The sequence below is a fragment of the Manacus candei genome, unplaced genomic scaffold (assembly GCF_025592945.1).
Source record: "Manacus candei isolate 608988 ecotype Guabito, Panama unplaced genomic scaffold, ASM2559294v1 h1tg000017l, whole genome shotgun sequence".
Lineage (NCBI taxonomy): Eukaryota > Metazoa > Chordata > Aves > Passeriformes > Pipridae > Manacus > Manacus candei.
The window spans coordinates 28,611,832-28,639,226 of record NW_026138065.1 but is presented as its reverse complement, the minus strand read 5'-3'; the positions used below and the strand labels follow the sequence as shown (position 1 = coordinate 28,639,226).

At 36.9% G+C, this 27,395-nt stretch overlaps 1 protein-coding gene across 24 annotated transcripts in view; it reads left to right on the top strand.

Annotated features, from left to right (window-relative positions):
- Positions 1-27,395, top strand: part of NRXN1 (neurexin 1) — a 699,771-nt gene that overhangs the window by 588,652 nt on the left and 83,724 nt on the right. For 12 of the 24 annotated variants that reach the window (XM_051783683.1, XM_051783658.1, XM_051783665.1 and 9 more), the window contains 2 exons: positions 13,024-13,113; positions 14,545-14,864. In XM_051783683.1, coding sequence (XP_051639643.1) covers positions 13,024-13,113; positions 14,545-14,864 — 410 coding nt within the window. Of the gene's footprint in view, positions 1-4,778; positions 4,807-13,023; positions 13,114-14,544; positions 14,865-27,395 lie in introns of those variants that run through there. The other 12 variants (XM_051783684.1, XM_051783670.1, XM_051783668.1 and 9 more) reach the window with 2 other exon arrangements.

Here is a 27,395-nt window from a genome sequence, read left to right as displayed (position 1 = left end):
GGGAAAACAGCACCCTGCTCTGTCCTAGATATATTTTCCAGAGACCAAACTTCATTAAGCAGGTATCCAGAAGGACACAAATCATTGCTGTCTGGAACATGTGAGTATGTGCATTCTTTAGACTCTGTGTTTCCCCTTTGTACCATGTGAACGTAGGAGAGCAGCTGTGCAACAATCCCTTCATCCTATGGTGTGATTAGATTTCTTCAGTCTTAACCCCTGTTGGTTAAAAAAAAAAAGAAGAAAACATCTTGCAACTGCAGCATCCACACTGTCAAAATAACTTTTGCTTTAATACTTTGGGTTTGAGATTAATGGTACTTTGTTCGCAACCAATTCTACAGGACTGTTGTATTGTATCATGCATTTAAAGTTAAGTTCAGAGTATTCAAGAAGTGTTTAAAGAGCTACCTTGACCCTAGCAAAGTACAGTTAAACCACAGGATGGTTTTTTTTTTCAGTCTATCCTACCTGTCAGAAAAAAGAAAACCACAACTTTGTATGATTTATAGAACCCTTATTAGCTTCACAAGAGTCAGATTTTGTAGTATACATAATTTCAAATAAATTTGAAGCAGAAGTTGAGTATCTCTCAGTGAATCAGAAGCATGAAACATTTTGTAAAGGGCATCCTGATTTCAACCCTTTACATGCAGAAGTTAGCTGAATTAAAGGCAATGAAATTATGCTTTTACAAATTAGTTTAATTGAGATATGAATGGTTTATTTTCCTCAGTGGACTATTTCTAAGGAGTTAAGTGTTATTTTCTGTTGCAGCACCAGCTTTAGTGGACATTAAAAATTGAATGAAACACAATATTGTCACAGTTAAGTATATCTAAAGAGAGTTTTGATATTCCTGTTTTACAGAACTGATGGGCATTAATAGAGCACTGGTTTAAAATTTTAAAATTATGGTTGCACAATAGGGAGATAAGAATAAATATGCCCTTTTCAAAAGAACAAATTGTGCTAAAAATGTAACTATAGCTCTGCATAGGGCTAAATCCTGAAAGTATGCTCTCCTTTTCAGAGCATGGCGATTGCCTCATGGTAATTTTCAACCAAAGGATTCTTGAGCATCTCACTCTAGGGTCCTAGTCCTGTAGTTCTCTCCCATGCAAATTTATGTGTGTTTTTGTCTGAACTGAAATACATACTCCAACTCATGACAGTGCTATGGCTGCACTGTCAACTCCAGAAAGCTGTGGTAGGATACGGTACACATGAAGGATTTGGACAGAGAAGTTTCAGGCTCAGTTTCAGGGTTCCTCCTCCCCTTTTTAATTTCCCTGGGGCTCATAGGTATCCTGTGTGTAAAAACCATCCTTTAAGAGCCAAATCACAATCCATAGAGAAGCAGTACTGCAGCATGCAGTGTGGCAATGACTTTAGGGAGCCTGCATATCACAGCCACACCTCTCATTGTCAGTCCAAAAGCTGATGGATACTCTTCAAAGAAGTGATGATCAGTCAATATAGTTAATTTTTTATTAGTCAACTTGAGCTAATAAGCTCAGTATTGCATACAACTGATGGTCCTCAGCAAGGAGCATTCACTGGCCAGAAACACATGCACTGGGGTTCTCTGCTGGCTCAAAAATACCTAACACTTTTATAAATGGCACTGAAGTCTGCATAAAGTCATTGCTGATGATGTGTGACTGTTATAAAGACAAGAAAAGTGGTAAATAATAGAGAGAGCAGGGCAAATGCAATGTGCTGACGTGATTGGTTGGGAAGCCAGGAGGATTTGAAGAAAGTTGCAGGAGTCTAAGGTGAAGGAGGAAAGGTTATGGCAATGTAGACAATGTCCTGAGAAAGTATCATTCCAGGAAGACACTTGCGGGGGTCTCGTCTTCCAGGTTGCTCTGTATGAGATATTATGCGATGCTGTGACAAAGGAGTTCATGGAAATCACTTTGTGGGCACAAAAGGCTAAAAGGTTAAGAAATGGGAAGGATTTTATTGCCCTTTACAGCACTTGGAAATCAGCTCTGGAACAGGTATCAAACTCTGTACCTGAGGTCTCTGGTTCCATAGAAAAAACCAAATTGGTGCATGTTTAACAAGATCCCCAAAGAGGCACTATCTCAAGTGATTTATAGTGTCAAAAAGGAAAACTACGCAGTGACTTGATTACAGTTTAAGTGCTTTCAGCAGGATAAAACAATATATGCTTACAGTACTCTTTAGATGTTCCTAGAAAGCTGTAACCAAAACTAAGAAATACATAGAAAATATAGAGCACATAATTTCAACAGTGAGCCTTGGAATTCACTACTGACAGATTTTCCTCTGTGGTGTGTCATCACATTAGGAGAAGATATTTTCCTGGAAGTCCTGTTTGAGCCCGTTACAGGTTATGAATTAACCAAAGAATAGTTTTATGGCTGAATACAGGATCTAGTGGGTCAATAGTCATATCCTGTGGTGTGCAGATCAGATTACACCTACATCTTTATTAGGAATGTATTATCAATATAAGAATAATGCTCTGGTAGGAATGTGTTCATAATGCAGATATAACTATAACTTTCCAGGAATTAACCAAGTCAGACCAGAAAAAATAATGTTTCCAGGTATAATTTCTATATCCAGAAACATTACTGTGCTAAACAGCAGCTACACAATGCCTTAAGCATGTCAGTCCTATTGCATTAAACTGAGAATGTACCTGCAAAAGAGCAAAAAGAATACTGAAAATATTAATCATAATGTATCATTTATCTTCATCTTTCTCAGCTTCATATATTTATACATCCATAAGTCCTTGTAGCTAGGAAAATGACTCTTAGTTAGCTACTCACATATCCATTCTATCTGATGGCTCCCAGTTTGTTACATGTAATTTTTCCAGTAGCTGACTTTACTTAAAGAGCATTCTAAGGGGTAAGACTGTGTACAGCTTTTCCAGCTGAGCTGGAGAGATGAGCCATGTTGTAACAGCGTGTCAGAATAATCTGCTGCCTGTAGACTTCCCTTATCTCTCATTGCTCTATGGATATGAGTACCATGGGTGTTCTGTGCAGAAAACAAAATGGGATGTTGCTCCTATCTTTGTCAGAATCGTGTTTTAGCCTTGTACTTTACTGATGGTAACAACCCATCCTGGCAGTTAGACATATATTAGTGCTAATTGAATATACCTCAGCCATGAAAATTTGTTTGTAAATTTAGCGTTCTACAAAAATCTGTGCACATATTAACAAAAGCAGGGATGGTAGGCAGTTTTTTTTTCCCATCTAATCTGCTGAGTCCATGCCAGTACTTTCATGGGTGAGGATGGACAGTAGACTGATGGACTGAGGTAGTCCTTCTGCCTGAAGTCCTGAATTTTTATCCTGAAATACGCTTATTAAGCTGGAATGTGTTAATATTTTATTAGTAAGTCATCTGCATGTTTTAGCTGTTAGCGTATTATCTGCTTAGAATTAGATGCTTATTTAATACTTCACCTTTCCCAGTACCATCATTTAGAAATAAAAATAATTTAAATAGCATATTACATTATATTTTAATAATGCATTAGAGCTTCGTGTTAGAGAAGTTACAAGAGTTCATAAAGCTGGAAAGATGATAATATCCTTATTTAATTTCAACATAGTGGGTCTCAGTATGTTTTTAAAAGGTCAAGTGGTTTCCTGAGAAAAAAGTAGATGTGTAAATTGTGCTAGCAGAGCTATTTTCTTTCAAAAGTTGTTCTTTTTCCCATTTAACATTTCACAAGTGTTTCAAAGTATAAGTCAAGTCTACTTTTTGGATATTGCATCAGCAAATGGATTGTTGTAAAATAAAATGAAAAAGTAAATGTATTGACAGTTGACTAGTGATTACATATTTCCTTGCAAATTCATATATGCTTAAATGGTTCAATATTGATTGTTTTTTCATTCGGGTGTTTCAACTCATATTTACTCTGAAAATCAGGCCAATAAATCTAGGCCTACATGCAAGTTAGCTGCCAGTTTTGCACTGCCCATCCAAAATGTGCCTTGTTAACTTTGAAACAGGGGAGCTCCTCATAAAACAGTGTGTTCTGGAAAAGAACTTAATGAATTGGGATATCTTGCTTTAGCTGGTGCAGGTCAGATCCATACGTGTTAGGTCTGGCACTGGAGTTGGTGGCTTTCTCTTCCAGTTGCTCAAGGCTACCTTGACACCATCTGTCATCTGAAAATATCCAAGAAGAGACCTGTGGCTTCAAAGACATTTTCAGGTCATGATTTAGTAAGGCCCTCAAGAATTGCTTCTGTGGTCAGTGTGCCTTTAAGGACTTTTGCGGAATAGGACGCACTAAAATGGACTTTACGTGGGAGTGGTTTGTGACAACACTGACAGCCTTTCCCCCACCTATTCCCCCTTTACTCAGGAGTGGGTCTTTCTCCCAGTTTTAGAGAATACAAGGAGTCATGAAGCACAGATTTCAGGAGAGTGATAAATGTGTTAGTGTAACTTTATTTTCCCTTCTTTGAGAACTTCCTAAATCATACCAGAAGGGAACTATAGAAGAGTTTTGAACATAGGAATGTAGTGCTTTGAGCAATACAGTTTTCAATTCTCTTTAAAATCATAATTTCAAAACAAAATTAAACATTTCACAACATTTCTCAGTATTTTAAGTTATACTGCACAAAAAAATGAGGTAAAAGATTGTAGTGGTTTTGTGTAGTTAAATGACACTTCCTTTTCCCCAGGAGGAACAGGATATTCCATACCATGTTATATCAGCCCAGATATATAAACAGATGGAAGGAAGAGAACTCTCTCTCTTCTCTTCCGGGCACTGAGCGAAGTGGTTTTCGGGTCAGTTCCTTTGGGGGGAAGAAAGGCGTCGGTTGTGTGGGAAGTATCTTTATTTTTAGTTCTTCTTTGTATGCATATCGCTTATAATTTTTTTTTCTATCTTGGTGTAAATATAAAGAATTTTCCTTAGCAGCCCTGAAGTAGTTTCATTTTGTTTTCCTCTTTTGCCCTTCCCCCCGCCTTCCCTTCTCCCTGGGGAACTGGGCGCAGACTCCGTGGATACCTAGTGTTCAGCCAAAGTGAACAACCACAAGCATAATGACAAGGGGATAATACTTCGCTATTTGGAAATGCTTTGCAGATTTAAAAAAATGAGCTGCATTTCATAAAATGTTATAGTGAAATGTTACATAACACAGATTAATTTAAACGGGAAATATTAGTGAAACTTTTTTTTTCCTTTTAAATTTATAAATAGGGAATCAGTTTATTTCAACTTCTAAGAGAAAAAAATTAAATCACTGCTGGGAGTCTACCCACGGCCATTATGCCATTGCATGGTGGACTGCTTGTTATAGTTCTTCAGTCCTAAAGCACTCCTCTGCTTTTATCTCAGTGAGCATCTGTTTCTAATATTTACAGTTTCTGTTTCTATGTCTTGCCAAAAGCATTAAAAAACCCCTATATGTACAAGTTTAAACCTTTCCATTGAAATAGATTATTCTTTTATAGTAAAATGTCTGCAAGGCTTAAATACACAAATTGAAATGCCACTTTTAGACAGAATTGAATGTCTGGAGCTCACTTTGGCCAAGGGCTACTTTTTTTTTGGCTGCACTGCTGACATAGAACAGATTTTTATCTCTTAAATGCCATTTTCTATCTGTATGGGCACATTTGGTTTCTTCTGCTTGGCAAAGGCTTGTCCAAATAATGACCTCAGTTTTGTTTCCATTGGCTTGTGTGTAATCATGCTTGTCCCTAGGAGAACGAGCTGACACAGCCTGGGCAGATGCAGTGAGTGTCACCAAGTACCTGTATGGTCCAGGACTTTAGGACACAGTGGGAGTTAACTCCGGCATTTTCGTGCTTTGTGAAAGAACATGAAACTCAACGTTTTTAAAATTTACAGTTGCAGTCAAGTGAGTTTGTGTGCTGTTGATGAGGGTTGATGCTGACTGCTTTGGATTTCTTACCTTTTTTTATGAATCTGGTCATGTAATGAGCATGACATTATCTTCACTGCACCTGCATTGCCTTTGAACAGTCTGCTAGAGCTGCCCAATTGCAGTAGCTTTGATGATCACAACTGAAGGCCAATACTCTGTTTTCTCTTGTCAACCACAAAAGCAAGAGCAGAATTTAACTCCAGAAGATTTTTTAAATCGTTTCAGATAACTTTTCATGTTGCAAAATGTCCACAAATGACATAAGAGAAAAATAGCTAGATTGTCCCAAAACCTTTCACTGACTGCAATAAAATGCAGTGATATGAGCAATGACCTTTTGACAGTTTGTCCTGTTCTGACATCAGAACTTACAGGGTGATTAAACTTAATTGGGAGGCTTACCACACAGTTAATAAGACCTTTCTTATTGATGACTTCTACCTGAATACTGGATACTCATGGCATTACAGCCCAACAGGAATTTAAAATGACAGCTGAGCACAGTGCTTCCCATTTGCCATTGTTCATTTATATAACGTATTATTTCTGTCAAGAGACATTCTATATAGCACTTCTTTGCTAACATGAAATGAAGATCATCCAGATTGCTACCTGGGCAAAAGTCAGTAGAACACATTCAGTAGTTGCTATCTCAGATCTAGCTAATTTTAGATGCAATAGGGTTGAAATATCATCCATTTTCCAGCTGTTGAAAATCTATTGAATAAGAAACTGATTATAGACAATTTCTGGTTAAATTTCTATAGGAAAAGTAACCTTAAATGCTGTGACATTATGATTTAGAAACAGTTCAGAGTCCTTTTACCTTGGAGATCTGCAAAATGTCACTCTTGGAGTGATGTGGGGCATGGTACTGTACTTATAACAATTCATTTTTTATACTTTAATCTTCCTCTTTAATGATTTCTATCAATTTTCCTGCCTATTTTAGCAGCAGTCATACAATATTAGCTCCTTAAATACTGCACAGGCAGTACACAAAGGATCTTTTTAAAACTCCTGGTAACAAAATATGACCTCTAATTTATCAGAGAAATCTTATGGTTTTTTATCTGCTTCTTGTTGCTTTTCATCTTCTCTTGCTTGTTTTTGATACAATACACCAATTTCTCAAAGTAAGTGATCCAGCACTGCACAAACTCAGGCAGGTGCTGCATTATAGTGAGGAAGTAAGAACCAGGAAGAGCATATTCTTCATTTAATTACTCATTAATCCAGTGCAAAATAATAAAAAAGCAAAACAGGGCAGAAACAGTTGATTTGAAGTGAAGGTTCAGCTCTCTCTGAGAGGTTAATGAGTTCTCAGTTTTATCCTGTAGAAAGTTGTAAAACTATGACTTAGTTTGTTTAGATGCAAGCATGAAACAAGGAGCTTACAGGTGAATATAGGATGTTTTGGTACAGTCTGTAGGATAAGTGGAATGGGAATCAACTTACACATTCATCTTTCAACAAATGTGATAATTGTATTATTCTGTAAAGCAACCTGAGTTTTGCTTTGTTTTTAGCAGTTTTATAAGCCACCAGTGAGAGATTTTACTCTGCTGTGAAGACTGCTATCAGTCGTTCTGGGAGAAAATAGTGTCTTTGGATGCTTAAAATTCATTATAAGGAATTTGGGTGTTCCTGTAGGGTGAAAAGGGTCATATTATATTATGGTCATTTAATATAAACTTGCCAGGCTTGATGACTTCAAAGTTTGGAGAAGTGATACCTCATGGTGGTTTCTCTCTTTATAGGTTAAATTTTCTCAAAAAGGTAAGGCATTGAAGAGCTGCACTCTTACTTATTTGCTACAGCTTCTTTCTGTAACTTGAGAGTTTCTTTGTGCTTTTATCTCCTCACCAAGCTGATGGTAAGGTTTGTTCAAAATGTTCATATGCTGCAACTATGTGTGTACCTTCCCTCTGAACACTGGAGGAGGCCCAAATCAGCCTTCTGGATATGTAGCTCCTTGTACAATAGTTTCTGAGGCTCACCACTGTATGCTCTTCTATCTCTCCCAATACCTCATCTATTCATTGTAACAAGCAGAGCTGACACCTTATAGCAACAGAAAAAGTGTCTTCATCTGATCCATCTAGAGCTCATTCCTGGATCAAACACCACATAGACAAATCTGTAAGCACTCAGCAAAAGTATAGGTCAAAGCAGTGTCCCCCACACAAATGCAGGGATTTCCTGAGGCGAACCTGGACTACTTCTCTTCTACCCCATGCAGCCAGTCTCAAGCCCACTATTACATGTGTGCACAGTAATAGTAATAGATGATTCAAAACTTTAGTATGGGCCACTACTGAGGTTATTCTGGCCTGGCCAGATGGTATGGTGGACTGTTTGCCCCTGTATCACAGAGCTGCTGTGGCTCCCTCTCATGCCATGCAGGTGACACTTCAGTCAGAGTTCCTCCCTAACTACATCTGGAGGAATGATATGGGTCTCTGTCTTCCTCTTGCAGATATATTCAGAATTTCTGATATTCAGAAATAGCAGTGTCAAGATCATGACGAACAAAACTAGGGAGAGAGGGTAGTTTATAAATGGAGATATACCTGGATTTCATCATTTTGTTATTTATTTCCTTAACAGATCACTGGCACTAACCATGTGAATTTGTATTCTGCTAAAGGGTTTATTTCAAAGAAAATATTCTCTAGTCTAGGTTGTTCTTCACAGACTCTCAGTTTTCAACCTTCTTACTTATTCTCTTTCAAGGATGCTGCTATTTCACATCAATAACTGACACCTTTATTTCAGAGCACAAAATAGAATTACACTCCAGCCCTGACAATATAATAAATCAGCAGGGATAAAATACATATTAGTGAAGTTCACACAGTTGGTTTGTCCCAGCTGACCTATAGATATAAAGGTATGATTAAAGTTTTTTTTTTTTTGACTGTTTCTTCTCAATCGTGACACAAGATTTAGCTGTGACTCAAAGATTTGACCTTTGCTTCTCCTCTCTGCCTACCTTGATTCTTTAGAATTATTGTTATTCCCTTGAAGACTTTCTGCCCCTACAAAATTAACAGTCTGTTGTGACAAAATATTATCTATTTGGCAAAAGCATGAAACCAGCTAGAATTCAATCAGGTTGGACAATGTCATGGTGCACACCCTGAGTGAATCATTTCTACACAGCTTTTTTAATCAAAGAAATCTTAGCCATATACCCAAGAGTAATACTGGATAGTCACATAGCTGTGTACAATTAAAGTTTAGGCATATAGGTTGTTTTATATGAATTACGGTTGAAAGGATCCCTGCCAGGGCACTTAATCTTTCAGATGGGTAGCAGAAATAAAATCTTAAAGCCACAGGTTTATTTAGAGTATGAAAAAATTTATTAACCTTCCTGGAATTGTGTTTACCGAAGAAGTTCCTCGTGGTTCACCATATTGGTAAAAAACAAGCATAAATAAAGAAAGGTAGAAAAACGTGCACTGAATACTCCTGAGAAAAACAAACTTTGGTATTTATGATTTTTCTACTGGGGATGAGAGTATAAGATGAAGGAAATTCACACAGTTTTACTGAATTCAGTGGGGCTGTCTAGATTCATTGAAACTGAGTGTATGACCCAAACCAACTGTTTGAGAAGCAGCAATTATTGAAAAGATACTTGTTTTTCAGGATGTATTAATAGATATTTGTTGCTTTTAATGTTGTTTCCATTATTTTCAATGCTACATGTAAATTTTTTTAATGTAGTTGTAAAGTTACTTATGTGTCTACTACTTTCATCATTACTAAACCTATGTGTTCTCCTTGAAACTAAATCTGGATAAGTTCCACACCATTTCCCCCTAGCCCTTCCATTTTTATTATACACTAGAAGAATTTAAGCTAATGTAATAGTGTCAAATTGATATGCAGTTTTCCTCTGATGAGGAATGGGCTAATGTAATCAGCAATTATTTTTTGTGTGACCTTTACAAATCAAATTGTTATTTCCTTGCTTTTCATTTAAATTTTGCTCCCAGTGGTGAAAGGCTGCTGCAGTTAGTATAAAACATAATTTATTGATAGAGTCACATTATAATAGGGTGCAATATTCTCAAAAAACATACATACTGTATGTTTTAATGAAATAATTCAAAGAAATGTATAAGCTGGCCAAGACTAAATTTATGCTGTTAATTCACAGAGGAGTTTCCACGATTACCATAGAGATGTTCTGGAGCAGCTGCCAACTAGTAACAGTGGAGGCAGGAATAAACCCTGTCTAGAATAAATCCTGTGTTAGTAATGGAATTACAGTAGAGAGGTGAAAGAGCATTAAGGATCCAGTCTGGTGATTGCAGAGGGTCCCTCTACCAAATACACCTGATTTACACCTGCTGGTTGAATAACAACATAGTTTAATGCCTTCCCAATATACACAGTTGTGAACAGTGTTTCCCTTTGACATAACTGTTCCTCTGAGTTCTGGAGAGCATTTGTTCAGGAAAGGCATCCAGTGAGTAACAGTGTGTGAATGATGACTGTGTTGATGAGTGAATGATGACGTCTATCCATAGGACTTTTTCCCATTATGTTAGCAGATTCCTTATTCCCACAAACCTCTTCTGAACTACTTAGCCTTTTTCTTATAACTTTAATAGAAGAATCTCACCCACTCCACCAATTTTAATTTTTTTAAATATAGATTACCAAAAACACACCAAAAAAAGAAAAGTACCCAACCACAACTAAATCTTATGATTCATTTGTTTTAAGTTAAGGAAACCTTTTGGAAACAGGACATTCTCTCACTTAGTGACTCAACTGATAATGCCTCAATAAACATTGTAGAAACATCTTACTGAAAAGCTAAATGTGTTAAAAGTAACTGACTGTCAGAGAAAATAAATTATTAACTCATTGGTTTAGGTGTACATAAATATGTACATATTTTAATTGAAGATAATCCAGAACAGAAACATGGAGAATCATACCATTTATTTTTGTTCCTATGTTGGTCATATGACATTTCTTATGCTTTTACTTGTACTTCTCAAATTTCTACTTAGTCACAAAAAGTTTTTTGTAAAAGAAAGAGCCCAGGATGAAGGGAAGTAATTTGAAAGATCACAACAGGGGAAAAAAAATTAAACTTTCTGTATTCTCACATCATCACAGTAGTTGTGTTCCGAAGTGTTTTATTCTAAATTTTCAGTTTCTTGGAGAAATAGGAAAGGGAAAGTTTCAGTAAAATACTACTTTACATAAAATGTTTCTGAAAGTTGGGAACGGAGGAAAATGTACATATGAGAAAAATGTATATATTTTATATACGCGCATACACACACACACACACACACACACACACACACACACACACACACACACACACACACACGTGTCCATGCACTTTTTAACCTGACCTAGTGAAAGATGTCTTTACCTGTGGCAGGGGGATTGGACTAGATGGTCTTCAAATATCCCTTCCAACCCAAACCATTTTATGATTCTGTATTGGAAAGTGAGTAGGAAAAAGCCATCGTCTCAAAAGAAAATAGGTCTGCTTCTGGCATAGCAAATTATGTCCATGCTAAACCAAATGAGGGATGCATGAAACATAGCAAATAGCAGTTTATATCACTGCAGGATAAGAATCTGCATAAAATCACCATGGTTTTTGGCACAGAAGGTGTTTCTTTTGCAGTTTTGGGGGGCTATTATACTGCAAGCCTGTTATGACTTGTAATTGTCTGTCAAACTAGAACACTGATCTCCTGAATTTCTACAATATTTTCATTTGATAATTAGCAGTAGGATCCTTCTAGATCAAGAACACATCTTTCTGAACATTATGTGGACTTACTGCATCGTGTGCTTACATTTTCACTGCGGATACAGGACTTGATGCATTGGTTTATTTGGTGGATTTTGAAGTCAAAGACAATAATAATAAGATTGACTTTGGATTTGGACATGAATTGTGAATGACTGTTTTTTACTCATCTGGCTCTTCCTACCTCTCAGATTCTTTACTAATATGAACCAATACAATGAAAGAAAAAGGTATTGTTGGTCTAAAACTCTACTGCCACCAAAAACCTATACATTGAAGGAAGTCTTTAGGTTTGCCATTCTCCTAAGTAGAAGATATGATTTTCTGAGGGATCACACCTACATCAAATGAAAAAACTATAATTAGAAATAAATATTTAAATTGTTTTGCTAATTATTCCTTATCTGCTATTTCTCTGATCATACCAGCATTATTTTATCTCATTATTTTAGTTAAAGAAATCAAAGATCTTTACACAGACTGAAAATAGATAATGGTTTGCAAATATGACAAGTTTACCCTTTGCATTGCCGACTTCTGCTTAGTTCTTAACTTATGAAACCTCACTACAGATGGCTTCTTGCTAAATTTTCAAGCACATCCATGTTTCAGAACCAGGCTACCTTTCAGAAGTCACTTTTGTCAAAGCCTTGGTGTTCCTTCAAGACATTGTGAATGAGTCCTAAGAGAACGTACAAACTGTGAATACCCTGGTCTGTTCTGTACCATATATTTGAATCTCCGGTTTTTATTTAAATGAAGCAAAGAAGTATGTATTTTTTTTTTCTGCTTAGGAATAAGTACAGCAGGACTATTACTAGACAGCAGAAGTAAGTGTGCCTTAGATGGTGATTAACAGCTTTGTTCTTCTTCTTCTTTAAATGACTAACCTGGAGTGAGAGGTTGGATGTCTTTTGAAAACTTAAACCTGTTTCACCTGAACATGTTTAACTAGTTAATAAGAAACATCAAAAAAGACAAAACCCTGAGGTCAACTATCATTTTTTTGTAAAGCCATTCGATGATGTTTAAATTTGTTTTTTTGGGTCTGTCTATAACATAAGTTTAATAACCTAGCTCAAATGCAGATTTCTAATTTTCAATTAACATAGGAATAATTTTGTTTGCTAAAATAAAATAAATGAATGAATGAAAAGTCTGAACCATGAAATGTTCTAGGTAGCACTTTTTAAAATTCCAAATTTCAAAAAATCATGTGGCAACTGTATAGCTCAAGATTTAAGTATTAACTTTTAACCTTTGACCTTACAGATTTTAACCAATGAAATGTCTCTTTAAACTTTAAAGGAAACAATGATAACGAGCGCCTGGCGATTGCTAGACAGCGAATTCCATATCGACTTGGTCGAGTAGTTGATGAATGGCTACTCGACAAAGGTAAAAAACATTGATTAAAACTTCAAATAAAAAAATAATTTGAACATAACCAAGTAGTACTTCATTGTAACACTAATAAACATAAAAAATAAATTTCAGTAAAACTAAATTAAAACAAATTTTAAAAAGTAAAATATAGAGTAATATTTGCATACCTTGTATAATAATTTCTATACATTTCTAGAAGTACCAGCTGTTTAATAATCTTACCCTGTTAACTTAAGGTTAAAGGGACTGTTAAATATAATCCACTAACTCAATCTATGAAGGTACTCATAGCAAACATTAACCAAAAATTATAAATCATTCATAGATTATATTACATGTTCCAGCATCTAAATTATTAACTAAAAATATGTGTAGTTATGATATCTTCATTATGGTCCTGAAAAAAAATTTGTTTAAACTTTAGGTATCTTAAATAGTGGGCAATATGAATTGCCAATCAAAATGAAGTCCCTTTAACGTTTGCAACTTTCTAAGGGGATTTTGGAACAAACACTAATTAAAACAGAACTTAAAGTTGTGTGCATGCTTTTTGTGAGCAGAAACCAATCTGCTAAAGTGATTATTCTATTTACTAAGAGTGGTACTGTTGCTGAGGATTTCTCTGTTTAATGGAAATGTGCCATGATTTCTCCATTGGTATGTGTATCATTTCTGAAGCCGCTTTTACATCTAAAATCTTTTATTTTAATTGATAGCCTTGCTGAAAGCCAATCAGACATCTATTTTTGAATCTGCCTCTGAGATACTCAGTGCGAACCATGTGTTTCTTTTCAGTGTGTATGTTGAAGGAAAATAAACATTTAAATATGAAAAGGAAACAATTAAAAATGTAAACATTCACTTATATAGAGATGTGACAGATTACTGCATAAATTCCTTAAAATTTACTTGACCTAATGACTCGTTGGCATATATATAAACTTTGTCTGTGTGTATATACATATTTGTATATGTCTATACATACATAAACTCACAAGTACATAAAGCTATAGGCTCTATGCTGCATTGCATGGGAAAAAAAAAACAAACAAAACAAAAACTTTTAAATGTGGGCAGACTTGAAGAAAAAGTTATCTTAAGGAATTAGAAACCTGGCATTCTTGAGGCGCACCAAAAGGTTAACACTGCTTTCAGGGAGAGGGGTATCACACGTAGTGCTAAACACGTTTGCAAGTATATTTGATTGGCCTTTTAGCAAAAAACATGTAAATCCCAAAAAGTTGTAAATTAATAAACACAAAAATGCCTTCAAAATTTATGCATTTCATGGACACCTCATTAAAAAGCAATGAATTATGAGTCAAATCCTTTTCTTATAGTTTATTGCTCTCATTTTTCACCCCATGACAATCTGTTATCACTCGTGTAGAGTATAGTGTTCACAGTCAACATATTTGCATGTATATAATATTATCTTCACAGGGCGTCAGCTCACAATCTTCAATAGCCAAGCAACCATAAAAATTGGAGGCAAGGAACGTGGCCACCCTTTCCAAGGCCAGCTCTCTGGTCTTTACTACAATGGCTTGAAAGTTCTGAATATGGCAGCAGAAAATGATGCCAACATCGTGATAGAAGGAAATGTGAGACTTGTTGGTGAAGTGCCTTCCTCTATGACAACCGAGTCCACAGCCACAGCGATGCAGTCTGAGATGTCCACGTCAGTCATGGAAACAACCACCACTTTGGCCACGAGCACTGCTAGAAGAGGAAAGGCCCCGACAAAAGAACCTATTGGTCAGGTTAGTCCACTTCCTCACCTTTTGAGAATATGTTCCCATCTTTGGGAGTGTGGCTTCCTATATCACTTTCACGCTGCAGATGAAATTGTTCCTGTTGAAGAAATGCATGAATTACAATTTAAAGTTCTGTACCACACATGGCTCATGGATGTGATGTTGATCAGCATTTAGAGAGAAAGTAAAGATTTTGCTGTTCTTCTAAATTAGGCAAACTTACCAGTTCAGATTGTTCTTGTGCTGAGTTTTATTGCCCTGTCATCCATCTTCATAGTGCTGCATATTTTTAAATATTCTTTCTTCCTCTGATGGCTTACATCGATTACTTTCAGTGTAGGAATGCAGGATGTCTGGAATTAGAGATAATGAAATGGAGTGATGACTTTATCCATGAGATAGAGAAAAGAGACTCAGTTTTAAGGGAGAACAGGAAGGAGGTGTGAAGACAAAAAGTTGTAAGAGGCTGGAAAAGAGGGAATTAGCACTTTCTTTAAGTCCCACGACTGATCATCTTCTCTGGCAGAATTCCTCATAAGAAGCAGTGGCAGCAGAGGGAATTAAGAGCACTCTGCACCAGGCTTCAAGTCAGAGGCTGTTCTTTACTGTTTGTTGAGGTCATTTGCATCTCATGAATTTAGTGATGTATTCAATTGCTTTCAGGTTTTGTCAGGATCTCTGTATAATATGTGGGGGAATTTAATTATTGGGAAAAGGAGGGGGAAAAACAGGTGAGTGAATTAAGTACCTTCATCTTGGGGATACTGTAAGTAAAAGCATTCAGATGTTGTGCTTTAAAAACCTAAAGCTTATCAAGGCGTTTCTGTGGTGAATATTTTTTTACATTTATTCTGTCTTCAAAAGAAAAAAAAAAAACAAAAAACAACCCACAAAAAAAATTCACAAAAAAACCTAAACCAACACAAAACAAAAGGTACAATTCTAAAAGCTTTTCTTATGTTCATTTGGTTCACATGCTTGCTTGTGTGCCCACTGTGCCATCAAGCCATGACAGCTACACTCCTGAGATCCAGAAGTAGGACAAGGAACACAGGAAGCATCATGAGCAGGAGCATGATGTGATGAATGAGGTTAATTTTCTCAAGAATGGAGGAGAACATGCTGATTATACTCATAGGCTGAGGTCAAGTTGCTTGTTTTCTGCATAAAAACTCAAACCACAGACTGAATTTGATCAGGGCATCAAACTTGAATCTTCAGCTTTTCTGTCTGTAGTATCTTTTTATGCTTTATACCATAGACCAAAAACTACAGTTAAATAAAAGTAAAAATTTTTATTTAACAAACTGAAACAGTACATTTAAGTTAAAAGGGAGCTTTAAAAAAAAAATCACTTTGACTTGCAGGTTGCAGGTTTTTTAATGATTACTGTAATAAGCTGCACTGTTTTTATTAAATAGGCAATAAATTTTCTTTGTTACTAATTCTGTTTTAAATAGTATATCACAATGTATTGTCCAACTAGTTTGATCTGAGTATTTTGTAGCAGAAAGATTTAAGACTTCATCAAATTTACCAGGAAGATCTGCATGTAAAAGTGCAAGACACCCTCGCAGTGTGGAAGAGTTTGGGATAAATTAATGTTACTAAATTAAAATTAAACTAAGTTAAACTGTTCTATCAGTTCTTAGCACACTTTTGGGCTCTGCCACTCTCTCAGGTAAATTCCAGGTACAATTTGACAGGTAGAATGTCACAGGGACCATTCCCAGTTGGCACCTTGCACGATTTGTAGGCAGTGGGAGTTTACTGGTATAGTTGCTTTGCCAGTTGGCCTCAATTTCTGAGAATATTCTCCAGTATGATTTACACACTATTTGCATGTTTGGCACTAAGATTTTTCTTTTTGAGGTGTTCCAGTGGCTTATTTTTGGAAAAAAATTTTCTTAAGCTAACAACTACGGTGAGGTGTAAATTTTTCTGAAGAGGGGAAACAGACAGTTAGGCAAAATGATCTTATGAAGATGTATTGTTTCTAGACTGTGGTACCTAAAAGAAGATGAGGCCCTTATCGACTCTGTCAGAGCATCTACTCAGTTTTTTAGAGCACCTTGCTGCCACTGGAGCTGAGTGACCTCAATGCAGCTGTACCATTTGCTCCTCCCTTTCTGGCCATAGTAGCTATACCAAGATACCATAAGCATTTATTCTTTGATATTCCACCATCAGGAACTTCCAGCAGACTCCAGGAGCATCCAGAGGTGCGCAGCAACTCACCAAAACATGTTCTGAAGGTGAAGGTTTTGATCAGCCTTTCTCACCTGTTAACCTGGCTGGCACAAGTCCCTCATGTAGCCCATGGGAAACTCTGTATCTGTGAGCCTGAGATCAACATTTCTGAGGAAAGCATTTGATAGTAACATCACTACAGCTCATGGCATCCCAAGTATATAACTGAGCCCTTCTTGACTTCAGCTATGCCTCAATGTCCTGCCTGGTAGAATCTCTGTTGTCATTATGACTATACAAATAATTAGTCAGGACTGTACTGGAACACAGTTTGCAGTGAGGCCTATGATTTGATTTAAGGAGATTGATAACATCCCAAAGTCAGAGCTGAATTTTGTCTACAAAACTGTTCATGCTACAAAGACCTAGGAAGCTCCTGAATCAAATTAAGGACATAACTTTTTCTCTTCATTAATGCCTGTTTTCTTATTCTATCTGCATGTAATGATTTCTGAGCTAGTGACCCATAGGACTCCCACGGGTCTGTCCTGCAGGGTGCTGAGTAATGACTTTCCATCTTGGTGTCACTGGAGATAAAGGCACTTACCATCTCATGAAAAATCTACTTCTAATTTCTTCATTCCCTTTCATTTTTGTCCTTTACTTTCCCCCCCCCCCCCGATTTTTACTTATATATAACCTCTACAAGAGTGTCAACTACATTGACATACTGTAACCTCTAAAGGAGTGCCAATTCCATTGACATACTGTAATGCACAAGAAGAAAAGTTACATTTCTAGCATTAATTAGGTTACTGAAGAAAATATGAGGCTGAACAGCAATTGCTAATGAAAAAACCTTACATTACTGCAAACCAGTGCAGGTTTGAAATAGAATATAAGCATATGATCTAATCAGTCGGAGATTGTTTGCTCCATTTGCTGAGGTATTGAATTCAATTAATATTACAATAGTTAAAGAAGATCATTGAAGTCTTTATTTATAGGAAATGTTCTTTTAAAAAACCTACAATGTGTAATTGACAGAGTACATGCTTCTTCACAGATATCTAACAATTGCAATATATGATACAAGATATACATGGGACTTCCAGAAAATATGTTGAATACTGTTGTGCATGATTTTAGACAAATGAGGTCTTAATGCTTCTGAGAAAAAAAAAGCTTTTTGTTAGCGACTCTGCTCTAAATGAAGGCTTTCCCTCTTGGACACTGTGTCATATTTTAACAATGAATATTTTGGTGATGACAGACATCTTAATTATAGCACTTGGAAATGCAAATTTTTCAAAGGGGAGAAAGGTACTCAAAGCTTACTGAATGTCAATGGTAGGTGAATGCCTCATTTTCCTTAGTGCCTTAAAATCCTCCTCTTTACCCCACCTTTGATTATAATGGCATCTCTAGCTGTCAGCCTTCACACAAAGCACTGTGTAAACACATAGGAAGTAAAAGTCCCTGCCTCTGATATCTTATAGGATAAACAAAAGGTATCAGGCAGGGGGAAAAAAAAAGAGGAAATCAAGGGGTGAGAGGAAGAGGGGAATAAAGAAAGCATTGTGTTGTTTCAGTGTTAAAAAGTGACATGTGGATTTGCACCTATTGTAGGAGGAACAGTTTACAGTCTGTGCTTTTTTTATCCAGGCTCTCCAGATAGCAGCCCCCCAGCTACAGCTGTCCTGTAGGATCACTACATGGCTTACAGTAGACTCTGGAGCAGGCAATTTAAGGACTGGGCTGCCTGGTCAGGCAGTTGGTGCAAAATTGGCACCAGTTGGATGGTCAGTGAGAGGTTTTCTCTGCTTCACTTCTCACTTTGCCATTGGCACTTGAGGGAAGCCCTGGCCACTGGCATGGGAACAGAGGATTGCAGGAAAGGTCCTTTGTTTCCCCCACACTGTATGGAAGGAGGCTCAAAATTTTACATACCTTTATGAGCATGAAAAGAAATCCCCAAACGTAAGCGTTGCAAGAACAGAACTTCTGTTAAGTGAAAATATGCAGCTGTGTGCTGCTAGCCTCTGGTGAGCCATAAGTATGCACTGGAGCTCAGAAGTCATGAATTTGGTCCAAGAATATCACCCTTTTTACGAAGTTATTCAGCAAAATTATACAGTTAAGTTCTTCCTTCTTTTTCTCCTTTATTTTTAACACTTTTTAAAAGTCTCATTTGCAAGTTTTTCTATTCAGTCATGAAGGTGATAAACATCTTTTAAAACTGAAAATAAAGATTCACAATTGTATAACTCCAGGAGCTGGAATGTTAAGGAAAACATCGAGTACTGCAAGGCTTGCAATAAAAATTGCAAGAGTTGGCAGAAGTCTGAAAGACTTCAAAAGGATTTAGAGAATAGGTTTTGCTTGAATTAGGAAAGCCCAATCAGGCCTTTAGTATCTTTTTGGCACAGCTTTGTGAATCTGTATTAACTGGAAATCATAAATGAAGTGATAGTAAATCAAGAATAATATGCTCATTTCTCATCCCTTTCTAAGGATTTGATTATGACAGCCCATCCACAGAGCAGCCTCTGCTCTCATGCATTGGAAACTGTTTCTGAAAATTGTGTGCTAAATAGCTTTTTTATTTTCCATAAGGGATTCTGGCAATCCTCTTTGTTCTCATCAGAGTGAGTTCTTATCAATAACACTAAGCCACTTAACCAGCAATTGCAATATACTGTGAGATGATTACATGTTTTGGAACAATAGGCACTGATTTTTGGTCAAGCAGATTAAATCAATGAACTGAAATTTGGTCAGTTGCCTTGGAGGGCATACATCAGGTGAAGGGTATGTTTCTTTACATATATTGAAGCAGCATATTTAAATGGTATTCACTGTTGCAGGGACAGTGACAGGCTTGACTCAGCATCTTCACCTGCCAAATAAAAACAAGCATTTGAGAAAACAGAGGTGTTTTCCATGGAAAGAGTTCCATTTTAAGAATGGTAGTTGAATACATGACCTCTACACAGGATAGCAAATGGGAACATATTTTATGGAGACATACTGATCATTAAATCAGTGCAGTTAATATTAATAGGACAAGTATTTTCCACCCTTTTTAGATTAAAATTATGTACTGTATGGTTTGCAATGTCCTGTTTCTGTGCACAGGCATTGTGTTCTTTCCATGGATCCACACTGCTTCACCTTCTTTCTCTGGACAGTCACACCAACTAGACCAGAGTTCACTGGCCCCAGTAGTCAACACTCTTCCCCAGGGGTCTGATAAATCAGAAGGATTTGATAAAGCAGATGATCACTAGTGTAAAGTGAATATCATAGCTTCCAGCATCACAGTGCTCAGCACCCATGTGTGTTCATTAGGTGACAGATCCTGGGAAATTTGAGTGTTAAGGACAAATCTGATTTGCAGAAGGATCTCTGTGCGACTATGGTAGTTGTGAAGTGCTCATATTTCAATTGCAGATTGACAGAAATGCATGAGGTCCATGCCCTTTTTCTTTGTTTTTGTTTAAAATAGCACATTAACCGTTTTTATTTTCTTGTAGTGATTTTTGATAATTTGTTTAATTATTTTAAAACATAATTGTCAACATAACTGACACTCGAGTTCTCTAAAAAATTGACAGCAGGATATAGCAAACATTAAAATTCTCAGTCTTTTTTTTAATATTTGCTACCTGATCACATCTGACTTTCCCATTCTCCTGCAATATATTTGCATATTGAATATTGGCTCTTCAGCTGGAGTGCTGAAGTTGTATAAATAGGGTGGCTTTAGAAAAGCAGCATTCAGCACACTTGCCTGTTGCATTGGCTCATTGGTTTGTTATTTTCAAGTATGACTTATGCAATCACATGGTTGTCTGTCTGTCCCTCTTAATAAATATTGAATCCCTTGACCAAGTCAGCCAAATCTCTTTTTGGCATAAAGATTTTAAGGACATTAAGCTCCTAGAGAAGCCAAATTGTGTCAGTTCTGGTGCCCGTCCTGATCTCCTGTTGCATATTATGGAGCCAGGTTTCCCCCTGGTTTGTGTTTAAAAAGCAAAGATTAAAAAGAAAAACAGAGTGTATGTGTGCCTAGAATGAGGTTTCCAAAAGTTTCTCAGACTCATTAATGCTTCCATATTACGTCAATGGTTTTAAAAATCTAATCCTAGGACACTCACAGGTATAAGGACTGCAACGCTGCCCTTAATGTGTAAGTTAGCTCCTTAAGAAATACAGGCTTTTGTGCATGCAGCCTTGCCACAGAGCTCCAAAATAATAGTGATTGTCATTAGCTCTGTAGTCTACAGAGAATTTCACCTCTATAACCAGAGCTTTGTGCCAAGCTCAGAGGATAAGACCTGCTGTTAACATTTGTTGTTAGCATTTGTTGGAGAGGAGTGGTTCGTACAGGCACTTTGCAGCACACTGGACCACAAAAGGCAAATCTTAACCAGTTGCTTGGAAAACTACAGGCACAAAAACAACTGGACTTGATCAGCAATGCCACTTCAGTTCTACTGCACTATACGGTCCAGAGAAGACTGGCTTCTGCTTTGTCTTTGGCTCTGCTGTGGATTAGCTTCAAGAGGCACTGCGGGTTTCCAGCCCCTCAAAAATGAAGCCAAACCATGCAACTTCCATTAAGCCAGTGGGATATGTATAAAACCTTGAGCACTGCTTTGAAACCACTCCCTACAGTGTGTATGCACAGGGAAAAAAATGCTTGTAAATGAAATTACAGCAGTGATAGTATCCAGAGATTGGCCAGACACTTGCATAAATTATTGATTAATTAGTTGCAAATAAGAGTTTCTTTTTAAGTTCCAATTTTGGAAAAAAGGATCTGAAGCCACTTGTCGCTTCGATTTTGTTGTTCTTTCATGTTTAATTGACCATGTTCTTTTATTACAGTTTGATTTATTATGTGGGGTTTTTTTAACCCAGCTTAGTTTTATCCAGTCTCAGATTCTGACACATTACCGTATTTAAATATGGCGAACTTTAGCTTTTAAGTAGAGCAAACATCATCTTGGTATCAACGCTTTTTCCAACATGCTGCCTTTCTTTATTCCTAGTAAGTTGCTCATGTCGTGTTAGGACTGTAATATTTCTAAAACGTCCCTTTGTGTAACATGGGACATGGTGTCTAACAGTTGCTGAGCAAAGTCACACCCAAAGTTAGCCAGTGATTTGTTGTTGGAGAAATATTTCCCTCATGTTCACAGCTCTTTTTTTCCAACCTCTTTCTTAGGAACAGTCCTCTCATACGAAGCAGTGCTTGGTTTTCTCTCATACTCTCTTATCTGCCTGCTGTTCCTCATCAGTGCCTGCCAGCACACTAAACAAACATCATTACATCAGGATTATAGGGAAATGGGATTGTTTCACCCAGGTGGAACAAGAGGCTCTTGCAGAGGTGGTGACCCATAACCATGCAGTCACATAGCTGTAATGCACTTTTCTGTGTTTGGGATGGCTGAAAAGGGCTGGGTGTTACAGTCACTACTGATTCTCAGTAGCCTTGCAGGATAGAAATCCCTGTATTGTGTCTGAGAGTTGCTGTTCTCCAGTGAAAAGAAAGCGATAGTCGCTCAGTCCCCTTATCACTCCCTGGAGCCGTGGTAAGCCTGAAGATCTTGTTCACTTTTCCTTTGGTGAATTTCTGTGATTGAAGTACTATGTGTTTTACAAACTTGGCTCACACAATTTCCTTTCAGAAAGCACGAATTAATACATTCTATTTCTTTTGTGGATGATTCCTCAAAGCCGAGGGAAAGAAAAGCAAATTGACTTGGAGTGTGACTCTCCTCTCCCAGCAGGGAGAGCCCAAAGCAGGCACCCAGCTCTGATAAAGCACAGCTTCAATGTTCTGCTACACTTGCAGCCCCCCCAGCGTACTGCAGCAGTGTACCAGTCCTGCTGCTCCAGCCAACCATGATTGCAAGAGTTTCCGCAGCACATGGAGCTGGTGGGAAATAAATTTTCTTTCCTTATGTAATTAATCAGATTAATTGCTGCAGGTTGCAGTGTTCAACCTGCTTTTATGTATGGCTGGCAAGGATCCATCTACAACAGTCAACAGACTGATGTTTTGTTGAACACCAAGAATGTATCAGAACTCTTCAAAATTAAGGTGATAAACTGTATTAGGTACTGGAGGTTTCCTCTAAGCATGATGCTGACAGTAATGTGTGAAGACTTTCTTCTCACTTACTGTTATTAAGACCAAAGCTTCATTCACAGGCATGCCTGCTTCATAGACTGCAGATCATTTTCTTTAATCAAAAATTCTCGGGACTATTTTCGGTTAATAGATTAGTACGGAAGTTTTCTTCAAAAAACCTTTATTTTTTTCCCCTGTGGGTCGTACCAACATCCCATGTCTGTCTTGAATAAATCAATAATTATTTTATGATTTATTGATTTATTTAATTCAATCTGTTAGCTAAATTTGTCTTTATTTGTTTTCATTTAGCATTCAGCAGTTGATCTGAACAGCTGACACTTACGTTTTGTTTATATACTGACATTAATTCAGAGTTAGATACTTTCTAGTAGTTATGTCTCCGTGCTCTTTACTTAGAAGATCTGCAGTTCTGTTACAAATAATTTTGCATCCAGGTAGTGTATTACATCTTTGCATGGTTTTTTCTTTCTCTTAACGGCTCTGTTGAAATGTCTCTTTTTTGCACTGTGGTTTTGCAAGCACACACACATATATACACACACACTTATAAAAGCCATCTGAAGTTATTAGATTGGAATTTTTTCAGTGTGAAGGCAAACAGTAAAGTCTCCAAAGGGGCTTAAGGAAGATACCTGGGACACTTGCCAGTTTCTCCAAAGAAGGGGCATGCAGGGGCATCTGCATCAAGGAAGTAAAGAACTGAAGCTGTTCCATGGATCTAACTACACCACTCCCTCCTGGAAGTGCATAGAAACATGGACTGAGAAATAGGAACCATTTCCTTAAAATCCACTCCAGAAGATGGATTTTTGACCAATTAAACAGAAATCAAAGACATGGGTTTGTATTTTGACCTAGGGGAAAGGATACCATCTTCCTCCAGTTCATCTCCACTAATAAATGAGTACTTCCCTGCTGTGAGATGATGATAGGATGAAGATGAAATCCATTAATGGCTTTGATGTATTCAGATACATCATTAAGGACTGTGTCTGTATCTAGAAACTCAGTGGTGAAAGTACCAGGTTTTAGGAGAACACACAGCAGGTCAATTAGAAGTAGTTCTGGCAAGAGAAGAAATTATGTGGGAGGAAGCCCAGATGAAGAGACTGCATGGTACTGGACACACCCTCAGATCCTGGAAGAAAGAGGCTCACATGGGGAACAAAACTTTTGAAGGTATAATGTGCTGTATGATTTTGCAACATCTTTAAACCTAGCCAGGTATTAAATGTTTGGGATTTTATGGGTGGATTCTGTTGAGAAGAAAGACTGAAGAGGTTGACAGGGCTTTTTAAATGGCCAACAGCTTGCAAGAGATTTTTCTCCGCTCCCAGCATAATACTATAAATATAGAGAACACATTTATTCTGACATTTTCATGAACTAAAAAAAATGAGGATGAGGTAAGAATAAATAACCTTAGACATATCTTAAATGACACTCCCATATTATTTTCAGGTTTTTAAAGCAGGACATTAGTATTTGTGCTGAGTAGACACTGTGATGATGGTGGGAACAGCAAGAGTGACATTCTGATGTCCATGTAGCCATAGGTGACTCCACGGACTAATAGATCATTTGCTTTTCTCTTCCTATCCAGATTCTCTTGTGATTTTCACAAATGTGCTGGTATTAAAAAGTCCTTCTGTCTATTTCAGCTCATATTTTAGGAAAACAAGTGTAGATCCTGTCTCTGTGTTTCATCAGGCCACAAATTCCCTAAAATTAAGTGTCTGGGAGTTTTACTGAATGCTTGAGGGACATCCATCTAGACTGAATGTGTTCAGTAAAGCTGATAATTCCTTACATTAATACTAAGACTTAGTTACTTAATTCCAGGCTCCCAAAGGTATTGAATATGACAGTCTGAATACATTTTCAGTAGGTGGATGGACTTACTAATTAACTGATTTAATCCATACCAAAGCATTATCAATATCTTCGTCTATCATGCCACAGTGTAGGATAGCACTGATAGGTAGATAGGTGTTGCCTTCTAAAAATTAAAGTATTTGCATATGTATTTGAGTGTATAAACATAATTTTTTAGTTATATTTTTGTGGTGATGTCCAATTGCAACGAGGATAGCATAAACACCTAAAATATTTCCCTGATAATGCCACTGACATTTTCTCTCCCTGAGATAGATGATGGTAGCTTGAATCACAGGAATAGGCTAAGAAATAATATTTTCTGAAGTGATCCAAACAGCCATATTATAATTAAATGAGAGATAAAGGCAGTGGTAGTATTTTCCTTATGAAATGACAGACATGGTTAAAAGCATATGCAGGAGAGGAAGTGTCAGGGTGAGATTATTGTTTTCTCCAATGATTGATGGAAGAATCATTGACTACCTAAATTAGGTTTTTATTTTTTATCAGGAGCATATCAAGAACAAAAGAAAAGAAAATCTTCTGTTCAAACCTATTTCTGTGTGATTTTTTAAAAAATCTTTATTCTTTATTGTTAAGTTCAAGCAAATCTGAAAAAAAAACCAGATTCAAAATGAAAATTCAAGCAACACCAGTGTTTAAAAAATGTTTTGAGTGTATTATATTAATCTAATTAGACAGAAATCTGTAAGTGGCTGAGATCAGCCCAATGTTTTCAATCAATGTTTGAAAAGCTTTATAAATCTGTTGTGGCAGTGCCTCCTCTGCAATCTTAACTGACCTCAGTATTTGAACTTTTGCAATAGTTTTTGCAGTACTATGAGTCCCCACAGAGATCGAAACCATTATCTATGTTTTTAGTGTTATACAGGTAAGCCTCTGAAGAAAATCCTGCAATTAATTTAATCCTACACATAATTCAATATCTTCATATAATAAATATCTTTATACATTAAAAATAGCTATCAGCTTCCTTGCTCTGTGAATAGATTGAAGTGCTTTGTTTTTCCATAAGAGGGAGATAGCAGATGTCTGAAATGATAATTCCAACGTATGGCAATTTCATTTTCTTTCTAGTGTAATATTAAAATAATAATCATAAACACTGAACAACATTGTTAATCTTAGTAGGTGGAAGTTTCAGAAATATTGAAGAACCAACAAGGTTTGATTTTAACTTAGTATTCAACATCAGAAGAGGTGTATTGTGGTTTTCCCCCCATAGTCCTGGGTTGATGTAGTAAAATGAGCTGGATCACCTAACAAGACTTCACCACCTGTGAATTTCAGGATGCTTAAGGATGTGGTGAGCACAGTAGCCCTGTTCAAGGGGTGCTAGTGAAGTTCATGGGGTAAATACTTTCTTTTCTGGTAAGATTGAGGAGGAGAGCCAATGCATTGCCTACAAGTGTCTTTCACATTATTTGTGTTCATCAACAGTCACTACAGACCTTTCAACATCAAAGCACACATTTTCTCTTATGTAAAGTTTATCCCTTTATGCTGATGATACAAGAAAAGTCTTGGATTTGTCAGATGAGAAGTCTGAGCTGTGAACTGTTGAAGGTTAGGAGGCTATATCCTAGGAAGGTATTAGCTTCTCCTTGCTGTATTCCTATGCTCTTCCCAGGCATCTGCTATTAACCACTGTGAGGAAATAATACCAGGCTAGATGAACCTCTAAACTGACCAGGTATGGCTGGTTTTGTAACACAGTGTAGCTCTTTGTTTTTTGTTTTCTGCTTTTCTGAATATAGATGCTCATATATAAAGTAATAATAATACCCATTTTGGTGCCATCTTAACCTTGGTCTAAACTAAAGGTAAAATCTGAATCAGTTCTCATGCATTCTCTACAGAAGGAGAAATTCTGTTTTCTTTCATTTTTCTAATCAAGATGCAACATGAGGTGTTGTTCTGAGATCTGACAGGGTTTTGTAACAAAAATTTTAAATGAATGGTTTTATTTCTGTCCAGGTAGAGCATCTGTGAACTACATCCTACAAAACCTCACCCACAGGTGATAAGGCATGTAAAGTGTACTCTGATTTGCTCGTTTTAAGTAGCTCATCAATCATTAATGCCAACATTCTCTTAATTGTGGTTCTTTGTGACCGGCAGAGCATTTATTGGTGATCTCCAGAGAAGATGGCTCATTACTTTATCAGCTCTCCTCCATTTTTTCCACTTGCTGTACCACACTACTGACAGTTAAAAATACATGAATAATTGACAGATTGTTTTCCTACATACTCTGCTGTCATATTTGCCACAAGAGC